This window comes from Gossypium arboreum, chromosome 5 (assembly GCF_025698485.1).
Source record: "Gossypium arboreum isolate Shixiya-1 chromosome 5, ASM2569848v2, whole genome shotgun sequence".
Taxonomy (NCBI): domain Eukaryota; kingdom Viridiplantae; phylum Streptophyta; class Magnoliopsida; order Malvales; family Malvaceae; genus Gossypium; species Gossypium arboreum.
Genome location: NC_069074.1, coordinates 82,316,547 through 82,342,815, shown reverse-complemented (window position 1 = coordinate 82,342,815; position 26,269 = coordinate 82,316,547). Strand labels below are relative to the sequence as shown.

Here is a 26,269-nt window from a genome sequence, read left to right as displayed (position 1 = left end):
TGGTAAATTACAAATTAATGAATATTAAACAAAACCAAAGTGATTTTATGTTCCTCTTTTACATTTCTTCACCAAAAATTGAAAGGAAGTTAGGGCTTGGAACCTTTAACATTTCGGCACACTCTTGGCTTGATTAAGGTACGGTTTTAGCTCGATTTTTGATGATTTCTATGTTTTCGTGATCGTTGTATCAAGTACTAGCTAGCTCGTACCTTTAATTTCGAAACTGTTTAAGATTTTGAGAGATGCCATTGTTGAATCTATGTGTTCTTTGATGTTTGTTAATGAAATATGAATATTTGCTAATAGTTTTACAAGTTTTATAAAGTAATTTTTTATGAAAATGAATATTAGGGATTTCTTTGTGAAAAGATAAAAATGTGTGGTTAAATATGTGAAATGTTGATAAATATGGGTTGCTATGGGCTTAAGGGTAATTCGGCCAAGATGGAATATTAAGATTTTGTGTAATTTGTGTTTTTATGAAATAAGGACTAAATTGTAAACATGTGGAACTTTAAGGGCTTAAAGTGTAAAAATGCCCAAATATGTATTTGTGGACTGAATTGAATGATTTGATGAATAAATGAGTTAAATTTGAATTCATATAGATCAAGAAAGAAAGAAATCGGATTTAGATCGAGGGAAATCGAAAGTTGTTGAGTAGTCGATCTGATCCGTTCATAGTATATACGAGGTAAGTTCATATACAAATAAATACCTTTACATTGATTTATAAATGTTTATTTGTTGTTGAATTGCTTAGATGTTGAACAAGCAAATACGAGCAAGAATCGATGAAGTTACGATATCCGAAAGTCCCGTACGAACCTTAGGAAAAGTATAGGATACGAAGGTCATGACATTAAGATTACCGAGATGTGATTACATGTAAGACCATGTCTGGAACATTGGCATTGTATTGTGATTACGTGTCAGACCATGTCTGGGACATTGGCACCGTTATATGATTTCGTATAAGAGCCTATCTGGGACAGTGGCATCGATATGTGATAACATGTAAGACCATATCTGGGATATGGCATTGTACGAGCTTTATGTGATTCCAAGTATCCTTAACGATTTCGAATGGTTCAACGGGCAAAGTCAAGTCAAGAAAGAATGTGTGAATGAGTTAAGTAACTCAGGTATGTACCAGATTTATACAAGTATTAAAAACGGAAGTATTTGATGAATTCACTTGTGATATTGAATATGTAAACATTGAGAAAGGTTTGTGTATCTATATGTGCTTACTCATATTTTGCCCATTGTTGGAAATGATGTTGATTCTTGTGGTAATTTATTTGTGTATGGCTTACTAAGCTTTTAAAGCTTACTTTGTGTGTTCTTTCTCTGTTTTATAGTTTATCGAAGCTAGCTTGAACATCGAGGATCATCAAGAACATCGTCACACTATCGATCATCGTGTTGGTACTTTTGAAGCTTTATATATATGGTATATGGCATGTATAGGCTAGTATTAAGATGATAAGTTTTGAGTTATGATTTTAGCCATGAGATTTGGCTTGCAAATGATGTAAATATTGGTGTGAATTTGGCCATTTAAGTTGCCTTGAATTATGTGATGTATAAGTTGTCTTATGTTTTGAGCATGTTTGGTATGGTTTTATGATTGCTCTACTAGCTAGATGTTAATTGGTATATTATTGCTAGGAAGTTGGTATTTTATGGCTTGATTTTGAAATGATGAAATGGTATGTTTTGAGGCATGAAATAGATGATAAGATGATAAGAAAATGCATTTAGAAGTTATGTAAGTTTGATGATTTTGGCATATTGATTTGGTATGTTTTGGCTATGGAATTGAATAGTTAAGAGAATAGTCTCTAAATGGCATAAAATGTGTATGAAATAGCGTGTTTTGGTTGCTTATATATGTATGAAAATGGTAAAATTTGATGTGGTTTAGGTGTGATCTAGGAGGGTGAGAAATGTGGCTTCAACCAAGCCTATTTTCACTCCACACGGCGGAGCACACAGGCGTGTGGCTCGACCGTGTGTGTCACATGGCCTTGGTACACGGTATTGTGTCCCCTGGGGTAGCCCTTCCATTTAAGTCAATATACCTTACAGGTTTTCCATGACCTAGACACACGGGCGTGTCTACTAGCCGTGTGTGACACATGGGCTAACACATGGGCGTATTGCCGGCCGTGTGACCCAAGTCAGTAAACCCTCTAGATTTCCCACAGCCATAGCATATGGGCGTGTCTCCAGCCGTGTGGTGCAAGTCAGTATGTATGCCTTATTTTCATACGGCCTGAAACACGGGAGTGTCAGGTGGCCATGTGAAGTACACGGCCTGTTCATACGTGCGTGTGACCTCTATATGTTTGAAAATTTTCTAAGTTTCCCAAAGTTTTAAAATGTTATCGGTTTAGTCAAAAACCTCGTACAAGCATGTTTTAACGTCTCGTAGAGCCTTATAAGGGACATTATGATTATGTTAGATTGATATTTATGTGAAATTGAATCATGTATGAGAAATGTTGTGCTTTGATCTGTAATGCGTCGTAACCCTATTCCGGTGAAGGATACGATTAGGGGTGTTACACCAAAGCTATCTATTTATAGAGAGAGATAAAACAATACTGGATGAATAAAGCTTAAACAAATAATATTATTTAAATAGAAAATGCTCTCCTAGTTTAACTGAGAGATGGGTTGGGCCTCTCATGTATTGGGTCCTATTTATTCGTATTTTCTATACAATCCAACCCAAGATTTGTTTCTCGTTTCCCAAAATAGATATAATTTATTTTATTATTTAAATTAATTAAATTAACTAAATTAATTTCTCAATTAAATAATTTTCTCAACCCAATTCTAATTACGTAAAAGTCATGACAACTTTCTTTGTAAAAGAATCTATGAGGAAAATTTTCATATTCAATGAAGTTATAATGACTAATTAATTTGATTTTATTTTCAAAATTAAATTATTTAATTAATTATAATTAAATAAATAATTTGAAAACCTTAAATTAATTCTTAAGTCATTTTCTATACTTAGTGAAAAGAAAAACGCATTCATTTGTGAATGTGTCTCATTTCTCCAATTTCTTTATTTACATTCATTTATGTTCATTTGGTTCTATATGAATTCATTTTTGGTTTCAACAAGCTAGTGGAGAAACTGATTAAACATATATAATTAGGACTCAAATAATTTATAATTAAGTTCAATATTTTCGCTTATTAAGTATAAACTTATTTAGTCAAGAAGTCATTTCACTATAGTATTGTGACTGAGCTCTCCCTTATTACATACTATTACGAAATCTACTTAATAATTGCTAGTCCAATGACCTTGTAATAAGTGTGTTACCATCATAGTCTCTTTGGGATAAATCAGTTCTCCTAATATGATCCTATTTTTTCTCATGGTAACCATTACATTTTTAATGAAAAGTCAATTACTATCGAATAGTAATCAAGTCATTTATCACAAAAACAAACGACCTATGGCCATGTTTACTTTTCATCTATCATGTAGTGCCGATGAGAGGATATCATTTACCCATTATTTGGGCTATGAATTACAATATTGTGAATAATGTTATATTTCGTTTTCTTATCTATTTGAACTCAGGCTTTTACTTACATCAAAGTATACGAGTCACACATACAAAACCCATCATTTACTTAGGATTAAATTATAACACATTATGAATGTCACAAGCACATCAAATTGGTACATGGGATATCTATCAAGCACTCATTACCACAAATCTATAAAAAATTACAAGAAAAGAACTTGGATTTCATGCTTAAGCAACAGTCGAATGCTTGAAGGGTTTGATAGCTATTCTCTTTTTTTTTTCTTTATTAGATGAGACAAACATGAAACGGAGAAGATGACACTATTACTAATTTAACTTATACTATGATTAGGACTTAATTAATCTTGTTTAATTCAACTTAATTAAGCTTAAGCCAAGCATAATTATAATGCTAATCAACACAAGTGAATTCTCACATCATCATCCATCAAATTATACTTAAGAATGGTGTAATTGTCATTTTGGATCTTTGGTTAATTTCTATTTAGGTCTTCGAGCCTTTTGTTAACTAAATTCTATAACGATTGGATAAAATTTCTCGACCATTCTTCAATATGTTTCTATATTAATTTTGTAAACATTCCTATTTTATATTTACGAACTCAGTTTATGAAAATGGGGTTATGAAATTGCATATTCCAATACCACTATAAATCAGGTCATTACACCTAGCTACTAGAATCTTGGTAAACGACTTCACAAGGTTGCCCTCTGAAGCAACTTTGACTACATCCATTATTCAATCTGCTATTGTCTCCCTTATTATATGATACTTTCTATTAATGTGTTTATCCTCTTATGGTTTTAAGTTTTCTTGGTATTAGATATTGATACAATGTTATCACAATATAATGTAATAGTTTTTTTCATACTAAGAATGACTTCAAGATCCGAAAGGAACGTTCGAAGCCATGTTTCTTTTCTTGTTGCCTCAGAAGTAGCCACATATTCGACTTCCATAATGGATTCAACTATACAACTTTTCTTGACACTTCTCTATACTATGAATCTAACGCCCAAGATAAAGACACAACCTAATGTTGATTTTCTTGAATCTAGACACATTTAGAAGTTAGAATCGGTATAACCGTTAAGAGTAAGATATCCTCCAGAATATACAAACATATAATTCTAATTCTCTGTAAATACTTAAGTATACGCTTAATTTCTTGTCAGTATCTTGGACTAGGATTCATTTGATATCGATCACCAACCCTATTGTGAAACAAATACTTATATATGTGCATAACATAACATAACATACATGAGACTTTTTATTATTGAAGCATAAGGAATTAATCTTACCACGTAATACTGCTTATTATTAGTTAAACTTTAGATAATCAGTGAGTCAATATTTGCTTACATTTTGTTTTAAATGCAAAAACATCAAGGAAAATATACAAAATTCAGAGCTCGTTAACTTGGAAAACATTGTAATTCATGCTAGTCATAAATAGAAGCCATAGTGTGGACTTATAGAGAAATTTTTTATAATGATTTTTTGTAGAATTATAAAGATATGTTAAGTCGTGAGAACCTGAATGTGCTTTACCTGCTTGAAACTAAAGCAAATTCAGGTACTTGTATATTTTAGAGAGAAAATTATATGAATTTAATTGAAATGGAGGTTATGGCGTCGACTGAACAAGCTATGCAATGTCTAGTGAAGAAAGGTTCAAAAGATTGTGTAACATCTTTTATTTAAGTGTAACCAACTAATGAAGCTAAAAGGAGATTATGGGGTAGCCTCGTAGAATTTATTTCACGTATATCATTTCCATGGATGGTGTTAGGAGGTTTTCTTCGTGACCCTTGATAAATATTGTGGTGGTAGTGGAGATTGTTTGGATCACATGATTCAATTTTGGAAGAGGTGGAATTAATGTAATTTGCTAGATGCAGGTTGTATGTGTTCACAATTCATGTGGGTAGGGAGGATTAGAACGACTTGATTGAGTACTTATTAGTACTCTAGCTTTGAGTGATTTTCGTAAACTAAATGTACACAACATTCGCATCTCTATTTTGATCATCATCCTATACTTTTTAACACTACTATTAGTTGTATGCCACCTAAAGATAAACATCTTTTCAAATTTGAAACAACCTAGTTGATTCCCAATGATTTCTTTGAAATATTTGAGAAGGGTTGGATGATAATGTTAGTTTCATTTCACATTAGTTGTGAAAGTAAGGAAGGACGTAATTTTCAAGAATCAGGAAAAAGTGAGCTGTAATTTGTCGACTCTGTGGAATTCAAAGATTGTCGTTATATATGTCTTTTTGATACATGTAAGGATGAGAAAATCAAGCTTGGAAAATCAATTGACTTGCGACAAATTTTTGAATAGGATACAAACATTTCTAAGTTGAGATGCCTGCACAATGTTTGAATATCTATCTCTTAACTTCAAAATGCATTTCGAATAACTCAATTTTGAGTATGAGAGCTCAATTTATGACCGTTTTGGTGAAATTGCACAAGCAAAATTTCCAGACAAAATTATTACGAGAAATTACAAGTTTCAAGATTTAATTCAAGTTCAAACCATATTGGATTTGGTTTTTAAGTTTAATTTTGATTATATATTAGCACAAATTATATCGATTATTTTTATATTTTTATTGATTTATTCCAAAATTTAAGATATTTTAAATATTTTAAGTTATTTTTGAGTTTTATGTTTCTTAGTTAACAATAAAGTTTAGTTCTAGTAAAACTACTTCTTGTTTAGATTAATTAGAGTTTCATTCTACTTAAAGAGGTTTTTATGTAATTAGATAGTCTATATAAATTTTTCTTTGTTATTCATTAAAGACATATTCATCAATAAATTTTCAACTCTTTGAGTATTCTCTTTTTGTGAGATTTCTCTTTTGTTGGTTTTAGAAGTAAGCCTTCTTCTTAGTTTTTTTTCTTGAAGTCATGGGAAGCACTCTTCATCCTCTAATTTACTAGGGTTCGGCCTTAAGGGGTTGGTTAGAGCCATTGGTTGAGCTTGTCAGGAAATGTCCCTTAAAGGGTTCAATCAAACATTTACTATTCTATCCATATCCAACAGCTTAATTCTATTCATCTTTCACCTTTTAATTTTTATTTATTATTTCGAATCTTTATTCTTTTTTCTAAATTTTGTTCTTTTAGTTGTGTTATTGTTATCGATTTCATCTAACTCTTCTTGGCTTCCTTGTTATGTTTCAGGTTGCTTATTCACCGAGTTAGGGTTTTCCCTTTTCAATTAAGGGTGCATTTGTTTACCAGGAAAATATTTTACAGAAAATATTTTCCTGGTTTTCTAGTGTTTGGTTGCCTGAAAACATTTTCCATTTGGAAAATGATTTCCAAGACACGGGTAAAATGTCTTACGTTTTAGGGAAATTGTCTTACCAATTTCATTTCTGTAAGACATTTTCCAGTCCCTCCATCTAGGTAAAAGTCTCTCCTTCTTCCTTTATTCATTTCTTTTACTTCTTCTGCTCTTCATTTTCTAGTCCGTCGCATCTCAGGCTGCTGTTTCATTTCCTCTGTTTCTCTCTTTCACAGGATTATACCATTCCTCTTTACTGGGTCTTGGATTAAGGTATGAACCAAAGCTCTTTTTTTTCTTCTTCTTCCTTACTTCTCCACAGATTTTATGCCTGAAATTTTATTCTTTCCTCTGCTTCTTTAGCTAGGGAAGAAACCTGAATGATTTAAGGATTCCCAAACTTAAATTTTTAGAAAAGAGAAATACCGAAAACAATCTTGAAATTGAAACCGATCGGTTTCAAAAATTTCTAATCTTTGTTCTTTTCGTTGTTGATAAAAAAATGATAAAATTAAAATTCTAGGGGTTTGGTTTGGTACATGGGAGCCATTGGAAAATGTTGCTTTGAAAATAAAATTCTAGTGCATTTGGAAAATGTTGCTTTGAAAATTTATGGTTTGGGAATTTTAATCTTTTAGCATTGCTGTTAATGACTACTATGAAAAGTTAAAATGTCAATTTTAAGAACATGATGTTAGAAGATTGAATTGCAAATGAGGTTTTTTTTGCATTTTTCTTTGAAATTCATTCTTTTTAACATATAATATCTCTTTGTCTCTCTTCATTTATTTCACTTTTTGCCCTTTATCCCATATCTGTAAAATGCATGATTGTTAATGATTTTCTAATAGGCTCGTGATGGGAAATTGTTGATAAATGGTATTAAACAAGATGAAGATTTTGTTCTAAAGCCTTTGGGTTACGAAATGGAACCATTGGTTAGTTTCTCACTTATGATTGTATATTGCACAAATTATTCATATCCATATGTTTCTCTTGTTCTTTGTCATGGCTTTGTTACACAGTCCTCGAGTTGATGCCATTGGTTAAACTGTGTTTTATAGTCTCTTGTGTGTGGCTGGCTTCTGCAGGTTGTGCCAGAAGGTTAAGTTTTCGTGTTGGGAGATAATCGTAACAAAAGTTTCGATTCCCATTATTGGTAATCCTAACATTTCTTACCACTAATAACCAATTAGTTTAAGCAATGCCTTGGGAAGGATTATAATGTCATGTTTTGAATTATCTTCTTCTACAAGGGCCCACTTCCCATCGATAACATTATTGGGAGATCATTATTCCGCTATTGGCCTCCATCCAAAGTTTCAGATACCATACATTATACACATGTTGGGAAAGATGCTGTAGCAGTTTCTTGACATCTGAGATAACTTAAAAAAGACTCGATACTTACTTGGCTCATATCGAGCATCTTTGAATACCCATCAAACACGGAATAGACCAGATTCGGCAAAATCAAGAAAAGAAAAAAATCCGGGTTCATCTCTATTTCTTGAAAAAAGCTATTTTTTTGTGCTTATTTCATGCTAGAAAGTGGGGGCTACCCTTACGAAAATGGTTGAATTGAAGAGATCTTTCAAGGTTGGTTGATAAGATAGATACAAAGATTGTGTAAACATGTTGCAGGTGGATTACATCAGATTTCATGGCTGGAAAAAAAGAGGAACTTTGAGGGCTAACATTTTGAATCAAGCAAATGAGGTGTTGAAAGTGGAAAGAGGAGGTTGTTAAATTGTATTACAACCATGCTTTGAGATCTTTTGAATCTGAATTATCTTTTTCTAATATTCATATGTATTGGTGTTGGTACTTGGTTGTTTCATGCTTCTGCTTGTTCCATTGTTTGAAACTTTCATTTTCATAATGCAATTCATTCAAGTGTGTGTATAATTCTGGTTCTTCTTCTGTTTTTCTTTTTTCTTTGCATTTTCAGTTTTCACATCTTTATGAAGAAGTGATGTCGATGGAGGTAGAAGGATTTGATGATGACTTCTTGTGTTCTGTGTTTGATTATTTAGTGAGTCGTGAATCTTAGGCAAAAGTTTTTTTAGTTAAAAGTAAGAAGCATAGATAAATTTATTAATATATATAATAAACTCAATTAAACAATGAAAAGATTAAATTTCTTAAAATAGCTTTTCTGGAAAATATTTTCAGGAAATCTTCCAAACAGCAGAAAATATTTTACACAGTTTCATCCAAACACCAGAAAAGTAAATCATTTCCAGAAAAGTAAATCATTTTCCAGAAATCATTTTCCAGAAAACATTTTACTGGCAAACAAACGGAGACTAAGTTTTTCCCTTGTCCAAACAACTTGAATAAGGCTTTGGTCCACTGTTTGCTCCCTTATCACCTTTTCCTTTTTACAGCAACTTGAAATCAAGTTGAACAATGAGTATTAAAGAGTTCTAGCCCTAGAAGAATTATTGTGAACCAAACAATCTTGTATAAAATGGATTTCTCAAGGGAAGCATAACATAAAATTATTCCATTTTGCAATGTTTATCCAAAGAAATAGAAAGAGTAACAAGATTATTTATTGATGATCAATAGGAAACTAAGAAAAAGAAACTCCAAGCTCATGTTGATGATTATTTTAAACAACTTTTTTTTTGAAGAAGACGGTTAACAACCTATGAGGTAGCTAAGAACGATTTTGGTCAATGTTGACCAAAACTAAGCGAGAGTGATTACTAGTAGATGTCATTTTGGAGGAAATCTACATAACATTTTTTTATGAAGGGTTTGAAGGCGTAACGGCCCAATGGCATACATACGATCTTTTATTAAAACGTTGGGAGGTAATAGAAAACAAACTACTTCCTTTTATTTGGGGAGCATTTGGATGATAATAGATTTGATGAAGGCCTTATCGAAAATGCTATTACTTCTTATTCTAAAGGCTACTAACGTGTATAGGTACTCTTTATCTATACTGACCAATATGTTTAAACAACAAATAAAGTCTTATTTAAGTATTTAGTTCATCGATTGAGACTCTTACTCGCTATTGAATAAGAGGTAAAGTCTGAAGCCTTAAATTTTGATATTGAAGTGACCAAGGAAATGCCCATTTCTATTGGCCCATCTCTAGTTGATAAAAGAAGGATGTGATCTATTGGGGAAAAATAACTTTCCAACATCGTTATTGCGATAGAGAAGGAGAAAGGAAGTACTCTTATGGTTGCCAAACCCATCAAGCAGAGGAAGTTGCTACAATGTGCTAATGAAAGTGCTCACTTCCATCCCCACTATGCCAATTTGCTACTTGCCATGTTTGGAAAATTGACAATTTATTGAAACAAATCTTTGGGCTATGCTGATATCATCGGATTCTTCAAGCTCATCAATGAAGGTCAATTCACTTAGAGAAACATGTCCGGATGATCAAATCAATTGTACCAAAGATATTGGATCAGATCGATTGTACCAAATTCCTTGTATCGATGATGTTGAATCGGAACAAAACTTGAACACTTATTTTTCAATAGTCTACCTTAGTTTGATCATTATTTTTATAGTGTATTTACTTGTTTTAACTATTGTTTAAAAGTGATTGTAATTCATCTTTAGTATGTTAGCTTTGATGAATAAAACCAATGTATATAATAAATTGTGTATATATATATATATATATATTAAAATGAAGCTTTGATGAGAATGGTAAATTTAAGATTTTAGTAATCTAATTGGTGTAGGTTCAAATCACACCATATGCATCTTTTAATTGGTTTTTTTTGTTAAAATGAAATGTCTAAAATACCCTAAATAATATAATTTTTTAATTACGAAGGACAATTTCATAATTTCTTGATTGAGTTGGTGACGTGATGGGTGACACTAATTCAATTAGGTGTTTAATAAATAGTATAGAAGTATAGATAGATATACGATGGAGGTAATAAATGAAAACAATACCAAAAATCAAAATTAATACCAAATATAATTTGAGTGAAAGAAAACTATTATGAATACCATTAAGTTCTATGTCGGACATAATTTGAACAAAAGTATTATTTTTGTGAAATAAATAAAATTTATTTCCAATTGAAGGGAAATAAAAAGAAAATAATAAAAAAGGAGTGTTTACAAGGCAATTAACCATATTTAAGCTTTTTGAAGAAGTCAATCTAAATGGGAATTTATATATCAGGTCCTTGAATATTTTAGTTTATCACATTTCAATTTGATACCGCCAATATGTTAGGCGGCATCAGAGGAATACTGTAACATATGCCTATTTTCGTAATTAATCTGTTTCTCTTACCATTTGTGTAATTATATTTTTTATATTATTTATGTAAAAAAGCCATGAAAGAGAGAAGGAAACTATGGGAAAATTATAGGTTAAGGACCTACGATTTTGAGCAGTATTTACTGTGTCGTTTTGGTGCTTTCATCTCTTTCCCCATCTCCCCTCATGTGTCGGTTCATCCCCTTTTTATACTTTTGCTTGAAGCTAAAGTATCACATTTAATATCTTGATTTCTTATAATCTTTTCCTTTCAGGTTAAGGCAGGGTTTTGAAACCCTAAAAACAACTTAGGTTCCACACATTTGGGCATCACTCAGACTTGGGCTTTGAACTCAATTTTGATCCTAATTTGAACCTAAGAAAATGATTGACTTTTGGACCAAAAATAAATTAAATCTTTAAATTGGATTTAAAGATAATTCAAGTTCAAAATAATAATTTAAAATTATTTTAAAAAATAATTTTATTTGAAAATTAATCTATAATTACTATATTCTTTTAAATCGGAATTATTTAAAATCAGTCTCAAAATTAATTGAAACTAAAATAAATATAATCCAATTTTAAATCAAACAAATTCCAAATTATGATTCCCATTTCCAAACCAACTTTTAAATTTTTATTTTAAAATTAAATCAATAGTTCCAAATTTACATTAAATTCTGACTTATTTCAAAGAGCCCAAATAAGCCGTTTTCTAAAAATTTAAAACCCGACTAACTCAAAATTAAACCATCCGAACAAACTTAGGTGTCTACAATGGTTTTGTCAACTACTGTAAGTTAGTGTCGAGTTGACTTGTGATACAAACTCAATTAACAATATTATTAATCTATACTAGAAAATCTATCACATGCGTATGCGTGTGGAAACCACAAATTTAAAACATAAATACTTGTTTAAAAATAACATACAAAAAATAATGAAATATATGATTTGAAACTAGTTATACAACCAATGTAGATAATAAATTGAGTATATTAAAACAAAAGTATATAAAATATATTTAAATGAAAATTTGGTTGAGTGATAAATTTAAGGTTTTAGTAATCTAATTGGTGAGGGTTCAAATCAGATCATATGTGTATTTTAATTGGTTTTTGTTAAAACGAAAAGACTAAAATACCTTGAATAATATAACTTTTTTTTTTAAGTATGTCCGGACGTTTCAATAATTTTTTGACCGTGCTGGTGACCCGGTTGAGGGTGACACCAACTCATTTAGATGCTTAATAAATAATATAGAAGTATAGATAGATATATAAATAATGGAGGTAATATAGTTTGCATAACAAAATAAAATTGTATAAAAATATGAAAATAATCCTTTAGTTGAGTTGTAAATTAAAGGTTTTATTGATACAATCAAAGTAGATTCAAAAAGACTAAAATAACCTCGAATAATATATAACATAATTTAATTATGGGAGGGCATTTTTTAATTTAACAATTGAGTTGGTAGCCGGTTGAGGGTGACACCAACTTAGTAAAATACTTAAATAATAGTATAGATAGATATATAAAATTAATAGAGGTAAAAGAGTGTGCATAATAAAATAAAAAATATATGTCAAAATATTAAAATAATATTTTAGTTGAGTGATAAATTAAATATTTTACTGATATAATCAACGTAGGTTTGAATCCCACAATATGCATATTTTTATTTTTTTTATAAATGAAAAAACTGAAGTACCATTAAATAATATATTTAGGTTGGACCAGACTTGAGTTAAAAAATCTTACTCAATGTCTAACTCATTTAGAAAACAGGCCTTAAATTTTACTCAAACTCATTTTTAGGGCTTCAATAATTTTATGAAGCCCTCCCATTTTCGAGCGGGTTTTCATATATAAACGAATGACTCATCCTATAAATAGATCTAGTTATCGTAAATTAGCTTCTCGTATGTCCAATCTTCCCTTACTGCAAAGCTTATGCTTGTGTTAGGGGAAGTTAGATTATAGTAGTTAATTACTCTTTTTTTATGTACCAAAAAAAAAATAACGTAGCGAAAGGTTGATTTCATTTTGCTTTTTAAAGTCAATACTTAATAACTTCAACCATTACATAAATAAAATAACTGGTGAATAAAAGTAAGCTATTCAAACCCTATTTAGACAAACAAATTTAAGTTCATTCAGTCTTCTAATAGTGAAAGCCTTTCGCTTCAAACAACACACATACATATATATATATATATATATATCAGGATGGTCGAAAATGAATATCCATTTTCACTTAAGGAGCTGCTGGAAATGCTCAGTCGAGTCCTGCACAGAATCATTGAAGAAAAAGAGCAAAAATGGTCAATCAACACAATCTTGAGGTAGCTCATGCTCATCTTCTAAACAACAATTTTGTTGACATTAGAAAATAGTTAAAGCATTACTTGGAAAGTATAATTTAGAATAATTTATTATAGGCATAATGATTTATTTAGCTTTCTAACTTTATGAAAACAATCATTTTAGCCCTTCTCCTTTTAACTTATCAGATTTTTAGCCCTTAAACTTATTTTTTTGTCAAATCACCTAAAATGGATGGAAAAGTTATTTTTGTTAATTTTATTGATGTGACATATATATTAATTGCCATGTAAATGACACGTCAACAATTAATTAATTTTCTAAAATTTTAAATTTTTTAAAAATATTTTTTTAAAAATTGAAAACCATTAAATTATAAAAAAGACATTTTTAATATTTTAAAATTTTAAAAATTAATTAAATGACGACATGTAATCCATCTGTATGTCACGTCAATAAAGTTAACAAATATTAACTTTTTCATCCATTTTTGATGATTTGACAAAAAAAAACAAATTTAAGGACTAAAAATTAAATAAAGGCTTAAAATGATTTTCTTTATAAAGTTAGAAGATCAAAAATCATTATGCCTTTATTATATCTAATTTAATATAGTATTAAAGCTCATTAAATAATTCAAAACTAGGGGGGAACACAGTTTAATCAAGAATCTAAAGAGAACAAAATAAGCTAGCTTATATGGCAAGGAAATGTAAGAAAATTGATTATTCGGACTTTAAATGTGAGTGTCAGATACAATTATGCATTCACATCGGTATGAATAGCATTTTTAAAAAAAATAAATTTCATGTATTTGGAAGATCATATTCCCACATTTTTGTTTTGAATACTTCAAAACAAAAAGTTCGAGTAACATAGGATGAAATTCCATTCCCATAATGGAATACCAAAGGAAATACTGGTAAACAAAGCAGGCAACACTAAAGAAAACTTTACTACAATAGGCATAGAATTGAGCCCTTCCCTCCCCTTTCTCTAAAAGATATAAGATCAATCCCTTTCATGCATCAACAAGAAAAAAAGTGAAGTTGAAAACATAATTATATACTTTGAAAATGAAATCATTACTTACATCATTCAGCTTAGGTTGAGTTCCAGTCTCCAACATCAGTCCAAAATGAATGTGAGGGAAGCGTGCCCACTATATTAGTCGAGGACCCCATATAACAACATAAACAAAGTCCATGAATGGTTCATATTATTTGATTGAATGAATGTGAGATTCATTTGATCATTGCTTTAAAAGATTTTGATGGTGAAATGACTGTGTTAGACTTACATTTTTGGCAGCAGTGCTAAATGCCTCCCTATGACTGATATCAGGATTGTTCAGCTTGATCCTTTGAATCTCCTCTCTATATAAAAAGAAAACCCCATTATTATTGCTCTCAAAACATTAAAAAAATCCATGAAAAATAGTTATAATAATCAAAGTACAGTAACTATGTTTAGAATTACTTGATGAACTGATTGTACAATGAAGGTGCCCTATGCCTCTTGTCAGGAGCTGAAAAAGAAAAGGAAAAATAGACAGTCCATAAAAATTTAGTATATAAAAAAGAATAATAACAAAAAATGTAGGGTAAAGATTGGCTACTCACGTCGGTTAACAACCCTTTCTTGTGTGGTAGTATTCATAATTGTTGGTCGTTTTGGTAACTTGTTCTTGCCTTTGGAAGAAGAAGACCCTAACTCAATTCTATACTCCGATGATGTGTAGTTAGGCACCTAAAACATTTTTCATTACACCAAACATCCATCAATGAACTCTATATCCTGGCATTGAAGACCTTAATTATTACTTCTTGAGAGAGATGTTAGCTTATTTCTGGTATTAGCAGTCTTTCTTTATTTAAAGTCTTGTTTTTTTTTTTTAAAGTATTTTTATTCAAACAAATAAACCAACGTAACTTCTATTTAATAAGAAGTAACAAATTTAAGGTAAATGATTTCCTTTCGGTAATTAAGTGACACGATCTATAACTTGAGACCATAACAACACATTATTGAGCTAGCTTAGTAACTAAATCCTAATGAACTCCGAACATCAAATGTAAAAAAGAGATTTTTATCATTTTATCATCATTGTAGCTAGATGTGGAAGTAGTTGAAAATTAAAAAGATTATGGGTATTCTTATGCTCATTTAGTGAGGTTTTAGAATCACAATATGATTTATTTCTTGGTTTTATTTGTAAAATGTGGACAAACCTGTCTTTACATAACAAGATATTTCAATTTCTATTGGTAAAATGTTGTAATATCTAAACTCACGGACTAGATAATACATATAGATGTATAAACAAAATAACTATTTAAAGTATAAATACTATTAATGGATTTGAAGTTGGCATTATAAATTTACTTTACTATTCCCAAAGACTTTTCTTAAAGCTGTGTTTATATCTATTTACCCCATAAAATGAGGAAAAGGAAGAAGCAAAACAAAGGGAAAAAACAAAATTGAAGTGACTACATCAATAAAATAAAAGAAGATGCCTTTTTTTTTTTAGAAAAAAAAAAAAAGAAAAAAGCTTCTTGGGATCTAATAGAATTAAGGCTTTGAAATTTAGTGTAGTAGAAGACAAAATTTAAGAAAAAGAGTGAATAGTGACTGAAAGCCTATAAACCCTAAAATTCATGTCAATCAAAATCAAGGTTAAATCTTTTACAAATTGCGGCTCAATGAAAATTAAATGTGAAAAAAATCTCTAAAAACACTCAATTTGCCCTAAATAACCAACCATATACTGGCTTTTAACAAAGCTTTCAAGAATTACGTTTTAAATTTGCCACTCAATTTGCCCTAAATAACCAACCATATACTGGCTTTTAACAAAGCTTTCAAGAATTACGTTTTAAATTTGCAGGTAATTTGATTAGCTCCTAGGGTTATGGGGAAAAAAAGATGCTTTCAATATCAAATAGGTTTGAAGAAATGAGGCTTAAAACCCTAGATTTCAAGCCCCACGAAAATTTACTGGATTTTTTCTTAGAAATAGACAAAATCCCAGAAACCCTAGCTAGATCTCCAAGAAAAAAAAAGATAGAAAAAAAAGGGTAAAATATTTTCTTTAAAACAAAATTATGGTCATCACCTGGATCTCTTTTCCAGCTCTGGATTGAAAGGAAGCTGCCATGTTTATTGAACACAGATTGGTGCACTGCCCACATCGAACTGTCACAGTTTCAAACAAGCAGCTGCAGGGAACATTCACCTGCCAAAACCATTTATCTCGTAAAATTACGCTTTTACATGAACATAATTTGCTTGTTAAAATTTAGGGTTTTCATTAAATCTTAAGAAAAATATGGTTTTTAAGAACAATAGCTTATACAAAGTTTTATGATCTTTCAAAGGAAGCAAAAGAGATGAAATATTATAAAATGAAATAACTTGGGATCTTTGCATAAAGATAAAGGGTTTTTGGAAGTATATGAAGCTTTTGTTTGAGATCACAAATGGTACAAAATCTAGGGCTTTGTTTTTTCTTTTATTCTCTTTTTTTGGGTAGTCAACACTTATCAATCTTTGATCTTTCTCATTGTTCAAAAACACTTTATGTACATGAAAATGGGGTTTTTGAGGAAGACAACTGAGGTAGTCCCTTTCATTTTCCATTCTCAGTCTAAAAAAAGAAGCTTTTGCAAAAGAAAAAAACTCAAGGCAGGTACCTGCAGTATTTTAATGAGGAAAAGGTTGAGGTAATCAGTGGAAAATATGCAGGAAATGTCATCTTTATTCATTCATTCATTCTATGTGTTTATATATATCATCACATGCTTGTTTTTATCTTCTACAAAATTTAAGATCCCATATTTAATAACTTCTCTCTAAGGGTAAGATCTGCAAAAGAAAAAAAAATCAAAGAGAATTTATGACTTTCCTGCAAACAAATAAGAAAAAGAAGTCTTAGGATAGTGACCTGACTTCATTACCAGAAGACCCTAGAATAAATTTTTAAAGAAAAAACACCCAAGAAAGTGATAAAATCTGTCTTCAACATTAAGCATATAAAAATAGAAGGAAAAAAAGAGATAAAATAGGGTATGGAACTATGGATCAAAACTACATACCGCAAGAATGATGTTGCAAAGGTTGCAAGGGATGTAGCACAGTTGTTCTGGAGCAGAATTGTTGAAGCTTGACATTCTTGTATTTTGTTCAAGCTGAAGAAAATAAAGAGAATAGTGATGAAGAGAGCAACAAAACGTAGACACACAAAAACTCTTGCAAGGAAATACTATACCCAAAGTACATATTTATGATCAAACAGCAAAGCACAATTATTATGAACTAAGAAAATGAAAAAAAGGAAATTCAAGCAACTATCTCTGTAAAGAAGGCAGAAGCAGACAGAGAAAAACGTGGGATTTGTAGTGCCATGGCAGGCAACACCAGAAAACAAAAAAGAGTGCATTCTCTCTCTCTCAGTAATATTTTCAAACACATACAGTCACTCACTCTCAAGAAAGAGGTAGAGATGGGTCCTTGGAGGAAATGGACAAAACAATATGGGGTTAGGGTTGGACACAAGGAAAGGGAAAGGTTTTGAAGGCAGCATCAACTTACAATTGAAAGATGATTGATGTTTGTTTGCTAAAACAAACTACACAACCTTCCTATTTTTCCCTTCTTCAAAAACAATATATTGAAGGAGATACTTCATTGGTAATTATTGCTTTCTATATATAGTGATATATGAAAGAATGAATGTGGTTTACTTGAGTAATGCCATATTCTTGACTAAATTGCGGGGGTTTGGTACTTGGTTTGGGTTCATAGACATATTCACACACACATGCAAATGTTGTAATATTTAGGGGACAAGGGTTACTTTATTCGAGAATATAAAGTGTTTCTAAGTGTCCTATTCAAGGGATTGATTGAATACCAATGGACCCTGTTGTAGGTGGCTAAGAACTAAGCCACCGTGAGGAATGTTTTAGATATTCCCCCCCCCCCCCCTTTCTCATTAACTGCAATCTAAAAAATTAGAGCATAATATGCATAGATGGTAAAGTAAATGAAGAAAGCAACTTTTGTAGTCAAAGTATGGAGAATTGTTGGATACAGCAAATTACTTGTAGTGGTGGACGGAAAGATGATTTGGTTAGTGAGCTTGGGTTAATGTGCTTTCATCTGTCATTTTCGATCCCGATGTTTATACACTCAGCGTTTACACTCTCTGGACTTTACATGATTAAAGAGTGAATAAAAGGAAGCATAATTAGTGTCTCAGAAGCATTAGTAGGAGAGAGAGACTTTGGGGGGCGAATGGTTAACTTAATGGGCGATGTTTTTTTTATTCTTTTAAATATTATTATTAATAAAAATCTAAAAATACAATGATATGAAATATAGTACAAATGATAAATAAATTACTATAAATTAATGTAAAAATATAATGTCTACAGAATAATCTCAAAAAAAAAAAAACAAATGACATTATAATTGCAATATTAGAATAATTCAAAAACAAATCAAAGATGTATCAACTTGATCAAATAGCTGAAATTTTCTTCCTAGCTCTGTCATCAACAAATCAACCTGATAATGAACACCGATCAACCAAGAAGTTAAGCTCGAAAATACCAAAAGGTGTGAATTGTAATAAGTGCTAAAAGTAACATGCTTTAACCTCATTCTTAATGCATTTTTGGGGGATTATTCGATGTTCGTTGTGAATTTTATACTCATAATGCTTTAAATTCATGTTTTAATGCTTAATAGAGCACTTGGGAGCGAAAAGAGCGAAAAATGAGTGAAAATTGGAGATCGGAGCAAGTTGCAGAAGCCACATGACCAAACCACACAGCTGTGTAACCCACATGGGCTGAACCATTCCACATGGCCAGACCACATGTCCGTGTGACACACAGAGACATGTGGTAGACCGTGTCGATTTCACGGAATTACGCACCGAACTACGAAAAATCACTATTTTTAGATTTTTCGGGTATTCTAAGACGTATATATGAAGAAAATAAGAAGATAGGAGTGAGCATCAGAGAATATTCAAGAAAACAACTCGAAAAACACCATTGAAGCTGACTTTGAAGCAGATTTCTGTCAAAATTGAAGATTCTTAGTTGATTTCCTAGGAAGTTATCATGAGTTTCTTTATTTCTTGCGGTTATACTGTGTCTTGGATTTTTTTTTTCAAGCATGAACTAATTTTCTAAATAACTAGGGGAGATGAACCCTATGATGGATTTTGTCGTTTGATTTTTATTTTACACAATAAATATTTAGTTTCTTATTCTCAATTATGTGTACTTAATTCTTGATTTGATATTTCTAGATTATTGATCTATGTTCGATGCACTTAAATTGGTGGTTGAATAGACTCTGTTTAAGAGTAGTTCTTGTATAGTTAAGTGGAGTTGTATGCAATACTAGAAATAAGATGACATAAATCTACTGGATTAGAGTCAAATCTAATAGGGGAATCCATAGCACGAGTTAATGTGATAATATGGGTTTTAATTAGAAACAAATTTCAATTAATCAACCTCAAGTCAGTTGTTCTTATGATCGAAAAAGATATTTGTATAATTTAGGGATTTCTATGGATCAAGTTACTAAGTAAGGAAATTGCGCAATTTAGATTGATAGTAACAGATGAAATCTAAGTGAATTCTTTCCTAAGTATTGTTTTGCTCCTTGGTTGTTACTCGATTATTTTCATTTTTTTTAGTTAATTAATTTAGTTAATTTTAGTTTTTAATCAATCACTCAAATTATTCGGTTAAATAATAGAAAGACAATAATTACTAGTACTTTTAGTCTTTGTGGGAACAATATCTTTGCTCACCATAGCTATACTGTTAATTGATAGGTGCACTTGCCTTAGTCAAATTTTTAGTTATTTTTGTGACGCAACAAATTGATAATTTAAATTTTTTTATAAAATATTCTAAATGATAATGAAAGAGAATAAAAGTTTAGGCAATTCTATTTATAGTGGTTCGACTCCAATTGCCTACCTCCACTACCTTGGTATACCTCAACCAAGGATTTCCCAATTCACTATACTTGAATTATTACATTTCAAGGAAAATGTATAACCTTTACAATCCTTATTTTTTTTTCACAAGGCTAAGATAGAACCTTCCCTCTATTTTTTGTGGCATAACTAGAATTTTCTACCTTTTACAAAGCTCAACTATAACGTTTAACAATTTACTTAAGGTTTTATATCTAAAAAACCTTAAGTATCTTTTAGCAAGTACAAAGTAAAAATCTAAACAATGAAGACCTCTCAAAGGTGTATGTTTACAAGTGTTAAGCTTTCTCAAAGAAGTGAAATGAGAATCACTTATAAAAATATGAACAAGATAGAATGAATAAATAAATAATTTGAAGTTTTTCTCTTAATTTCAATATTGGGTTGTTCTTCTTTTGTGTCTTCAAGAGTTCTTGACATAAATATATACCCTTTAATTGAATTTTGGACGTTTGGAGTTGTTTGAGGATGTTCTTGTAACAGCTCATTTTTCAGTGAAATTAGAACAATAGTTTCGGGACCACAAATCTGACGCAAAAATACAATTTATTTTTATTTTATTATATGGTCCGTATTGTGATAGACATGTCGTGAGAAAAATTTGATACGAAAATTTTATCGATTAAGTGTTTAATTATGAGAAGGAAAGTTGAATTCTAGTAGCTATAAAGATTAAATAGCTATGGAATTCAAAACTAGAAGTCCTTATATGGTAATTAGACCATCAAAGAAGTATGCAGATTTTTTTTAATTGCTCATCCATGGAAAAATTAGAAAAGAGTAGGGACTAAATTGGAAATTGAATTAATTAATTAATTAAAAGATGATAAAAAGAAAATATCATCTTATTTTGTCATCTTCAACCCCAAAATTCTATAGAAACCCTAGGAGAGAGAGAAGAAACTTTCAAGGCTTAATTGGGTAAGTTTCCTTATCATGTTTTTAGTACTTTTGACATTTTTGAAACTGGGATAGTCTAATCTATCTATTTGAGGGATTAATTTGAAAAGTTATCAAGGTATGGAAAATGGGTCATGGATGAATATGTTGAAAATTAGAAATTTATGGTAGAAAATGAAAGGTTTTTGATAGATAAACAACTTTTACAAAGTGATTTTTGATGAAAATATGATTTAGGGACTAAAATGTAAAGTTGTGAAATTTGATGAAAAATTCTAAAATTTTATGAATACATGTGCTGTAAAATTTGTAATGGAATTTTGGTTAGGTTTGAAAAAGTTAGTAAATTGCACAAGTTTCATTTTCTGGGTCTAAGGACGAAATTGGAATTTATGAAAAGTTAGGGGCAAAATGGTAATTTTTCCTAGGACGTAAATCGAGTCCAAATAAATATGAAATACATGAAATTTATGATTAAATTCATTTATATAGATTTGAAAAACACAAACTCGAGGCTAGATCGAGGAAAAGAAAAGATTTCGGATTAGTAGATTATTTACGCTAACAAGTGTCGAGGTAAGTTCGTGTAACCTAATTGAGCATGTAAATTTGTTTAATTGAATGTTGTGTTTGTAAGGAATGTAACTTATATTGATGTACATTACTTGAATGCTATAATGAGAAACTTAATACGTGCTTGAAATGGTGAAAAAGGGTTAAGTCCCAATTGAATATTAAATTCCGATGATTATATGCACTTTCCCGAAACTAATAAAGTCCTGCATTTGTTGCAGATGGGATTTAGCTCGGACAAGCAATCCTATCGACCTTGTTATAGAAAGGATTTAGCCCGGACGGGTAATCTTAATATAATACCTCTCGAGTATATATTACAATTAGGGTTTAGTCTGACTGGTAATCTTAATTGAGCTCCTTGAGCATACGTTATATAAAGAATTTAGCCTGGACTGGTAATCCTGTTATATGATATGTGACTCAAGAGCGTGTTACTTGGTTAAGTGCCTTAAAAGGTACCTTTGAATAAGAATTGATTGATTATTGAATCGTACACCCCAAGTCTACCACTTGAGTATTTATCAGAATTTTAATGATTCAACGGACATAAAACTCTTGACATGGCATGAGAATTATGAGATGAAACGATAATGCCTTGAAAGAGTAATGTTTGATGAGCTTATCTATGCTTACTTGATGTATATGTAACCTTTGTGACTAACATGTTTGATTGGATGCATGTGTTTAGACAATTTAGCCAAATGGATAGAAAACTTGTTATTATATGCTTAGATTTAATAAACGAGATTGGTAAGTTTAGTTTCTGTTATACGAACTTACTAAGCATGTAATGCTTACTCTGTTTTATTTTTCCCTGTTTTTTAGTGCTCAGAAGCTCGTGAAGGTTGGAGATCACTGGAGCATCATCACACTATCAACTAGTCATTTTGGGTATACTTAGTAAAATCATTTTGGTATAATGGCATGTATAGGACAATTTGACCAATAATGGCTTGAGAATGATGTTTTGTAACCTAGCCATTGGAATGGCTAGTAATGGCTTATTTTGAGTATGATTAAATAGGTTATGATTATTTATTCATATATGATATATTATGTATATGTGATCAAATGATGCTAATGCCTAAGTTAATCTAATGTAAGTTTATAAACACATATGCATGTAATGATATGCCTTGTTGAATGAGGAAGTTTGTTTAATTTGAATGCTAGTTTTGTGTTTCAAGTGCAGGTCTTGGGTGAAATTTTGGGTGAGAAATGAAGCTAGAAATGGCTTCATTTTGTCCACACGGTATGGGTATATGGTTAAGCCGTGTGTCCCCTACACCTAAATTTTGAGAAACATAATGCTCAGAATTGAGCACACGGGTCGAGACACGAGCGTATGTCTCAGCAGTATGTGCTATACGGCCTAGAACACGGGCGTGTGTCTTGGCCGTGTGAAACCTGCATCTAATTTCTAATTGAATTAATTAACCACACGACCTAGCACACGGGCGTGTGGCATAGCCCTGTGCACAAGTCAAAGAGTTACACGGGGCCAAACACAGCCTGTAGCACGGGCCTATCCCTTAAACCACACGGGCGTGTGAGCCCTGCATCTTGGAAAATTTTTGTAATTTCGTGAAAAATTCTTAAAGCTCCCAATTAAGTCCCGACTCGATTCTAATGCTCGTATTGGGCCTCGAGGGTCCAATTAAGGGACATTTTGAATAATCTCATTAAATGAATAGTAATTTACATAAATTATTTCTAAAATGTTCTGAAGTTCTAGTAATGCTCCGAAAACCTGTTCCGACGATAGATACGGGTTAGGGGTGTTATAGTTCTTAGCCATTGGAAACATTTATTTTGCGCGTTTAATGCAGCCTAGAATAATATGTCCTAATGCATATAACCCTTATCTCGAGACAAGAAGAAAAAATATGACCATTAGAGCCTGATGTGTAGCGGCTCGTTTTTCAGTAATATCGGAATAATGGTTTTGGGACTGTAATTTCAATGAGTCAATTATTATTTTATTATTTATTTAGTGTCTATGAGATTTTATTAAGGTCATATTATAATTTTGTTAAGAAATTTTAAAGTTTAATTGCTTAATTAAGTAAAAAGGACTAAATCGTAAAAAGTAAAAAAGTTGAATTCTAATAGTTAAGAGAGTTAAATAGCTTTATAAGTGAATGTTAATGGACTTGAAAGGCAATTATACCATATATGTTGATAGTGGATGCACATGGATTTGTATTATTGAAATTTTGATAATTTTTAAAGGGCAAAAAGGTAAAATAATAAATAAAACTAAAAATAACATAAGAAATAAAGTTCATCTTCTTCATTTGATATCATCACCACCGAAAATCACCATAGAAAGGTCTAGGGTATTATTGAGATTTTGTTCACTGCCATGCAATTGATGTAGTAACTTAGTTGCATGGTCACACATTTTCCCATCGTACACTTGAAGAAATCACAACAACTGTCCTACAAATAAACCCCAATTCAACCAAATTAAAATAATATAAATTGAAAACAAAACAATTTATGAGATTTATGAAATCATCAAAGTTGAGCTCAAGCTCAATTTGCAAATAAAAATCTTCACTTACTCAAAAAGCTAAACAACCATAAAATCTCCTCCCCGGATTTAAATTGCTCCATGGTGTCTCTTGGAGCTAACTTATTGCAGTGACATTTTACTATTGGTCCGTTGTAGACATACTCCCTCCGTGATGAAGTAACAATATTTCCATATGATGATTTTTTCTTCGAACCTTTTAATCCATTCGAACCATGTGTTACCCAACCTTTAGATTGACTATTTGAACCATGTGAATCCATGATTTCAGACGAAAAGGAAGAAAAATAAAAATTTCTGAAAAGGTAAGGGATTTCACAATTTGGTTCTAAGGTATTAAAGATGTAGAAAAATCCCTCAATCAATGATTCAAAAAGAAGATTGCTGAAGATTTTAGGGATTCAATGACTATTTCGGATGTTATGAATTTGAAGAATTTCATGATTTGGGGATTTAGGGTTTTTTTTATTTTTATTAAATTTGTTTATTTTTTGCCACATTAGCATTATTATTTTAATGCCTGCCATGTCATCAGTCAACAGGAACGACACATAGACCAATTTTTTGACCGGTTGTTGACTAGTGGTCAGTTGACGGTTACCGTTTCAGCTGGGTTGATGTCTGAAAAATTTGTTACATTGAGGGCCGATTTCAGAAAATAAAAATGTTAGGGGTGTAACAGCCCATTTTCAGTGAAATCGAAACAGTAGTTCTGGGACCACAAATCCGAGGTCATAAAATTTATTTTTATATTATTTTGTGATCTACAGCATGATAATATTATAGTATAAAAATTTCATTAAGAAATTTTACTGTTTGCATGTTCAATTTGATGAAAAGGACTAAATTGTATAAAGTGAAAAAGTTGTGTTCTATTAGCTAAAGGTGTTAATTAGCTATAGAACTTTAAAGTGGAGGTCCTTATATGGTAATTAGACCATTAAATGAGTTAGTGGATGTGCATTGCTTGGTAAATATGAAATTATTAAAGTTAGGGAAGGGTAATTTTTGTAAAAAGGCAATTAAAGATAAAAATAATAAAAAATTAAAGCTATCATCTTTCATTCTCTTCTCCAACTAAAATTTACAGCAAAGAAAACACCATGGGAGAGCTTGAATTTTTGGCTAGACTATCCCTTGCATGTAAATGCAATTTTGTTCCGTTTTTAATGATTTTTATGTTTTCAGGATCATTGTGGCTTAACCTAGCTATCCTGGGGACAAATTTGCAAAACTATTGAATTGTTTGAGTTTTGTAATTTATGAATAAGTTAGGATTTTGGAGTTTAATGAAAGAAAATGAATCCTTGTTGTTAGATAAACAACTTTTGTTAAGTAATTTTTGTTTAATTTGTCAATTAAGGGTTAAATTGAAAAATGTGAAATATCATGGTTTAAATTGTAAATTAATGAAATATATGGGCTGCTATGAATATATATGATATTCGGCTAGGTTTGTGTAGGGAGGAAATTGCATGAATTTCATTTTACGAGCCTATAGACTAAATTGTAAAGAAATCAAAAGTATAGGGGCAAAATGGTAATTTTTCCGAAGCATGATTTTTGGACTAAATTGATTAGAATAAAGTTTGAATTAGTTAAATTTGATTATTTGGATCAAGAAAAGTAACGTATGGAATTAGATCGAGGAAAAGATAAAGTATTAGACAAATCGATCGATTTCCTCCATACGAGTTTGAGCTAAGTTCGTATATTTAATTAGCATTAAATTATAATTGATTT

At 30.9% G+C, this 26,269-nt stretch overlaps 1 protein-coding gene across 5 annotated transcripts; it reads right to left on the bottom strand.

Annotated features, from left to right (window-relative positions):
- Positions 1-13,290: 13,290 nt before the first annotated feature.
- LOC108464923 (axial regulator YABBY 5-like) lies at positions 13,291-18,756 on the bottom strand. Of its 5 annotated transcripts, none has more exons than XM_017765210.2 (8): positions 18,590-18,756; positions 17,582-17,674; positions 16,603-16,722; positions 15,107-15,233; positions 14,964-15,012; positions 14,785-14,860; positions 14,578-14,646; positions 13,291-13,448 (listed from the first exon to the last, which is right to left on the bottom strand). In XM_017765210.2, the coding sequence occupies exons 2-8, from the start codon at positions 17,654-17,656 to the stop codon at positions 13,413-13,415; spliced, it is 552 nt and encodes a 183-aa protein (XP_017620699.1). In that variant the 5' UTR covers positions 17,657-17,674; positions 18,590-18,756; the 3' UTR covers positions 13,291-13,412. The 5 variants fall into 5 exon arrangements, with proteins under 5 accessions (XP_017620699.1, XP_017620696.1, XP_017620698.1 ...); XM_017765207.2 differs by lacking the exon at positions 18,590-18,756 and adding an exon at positions 18,078-18,265; XM_017765209.2 differs by lacking the exon at positions 18,590-18,756 and adding an exon at positions 17,970-18,043.
- Positions 18,757-26,269: the final 7,513 nt, after the last annotated feature.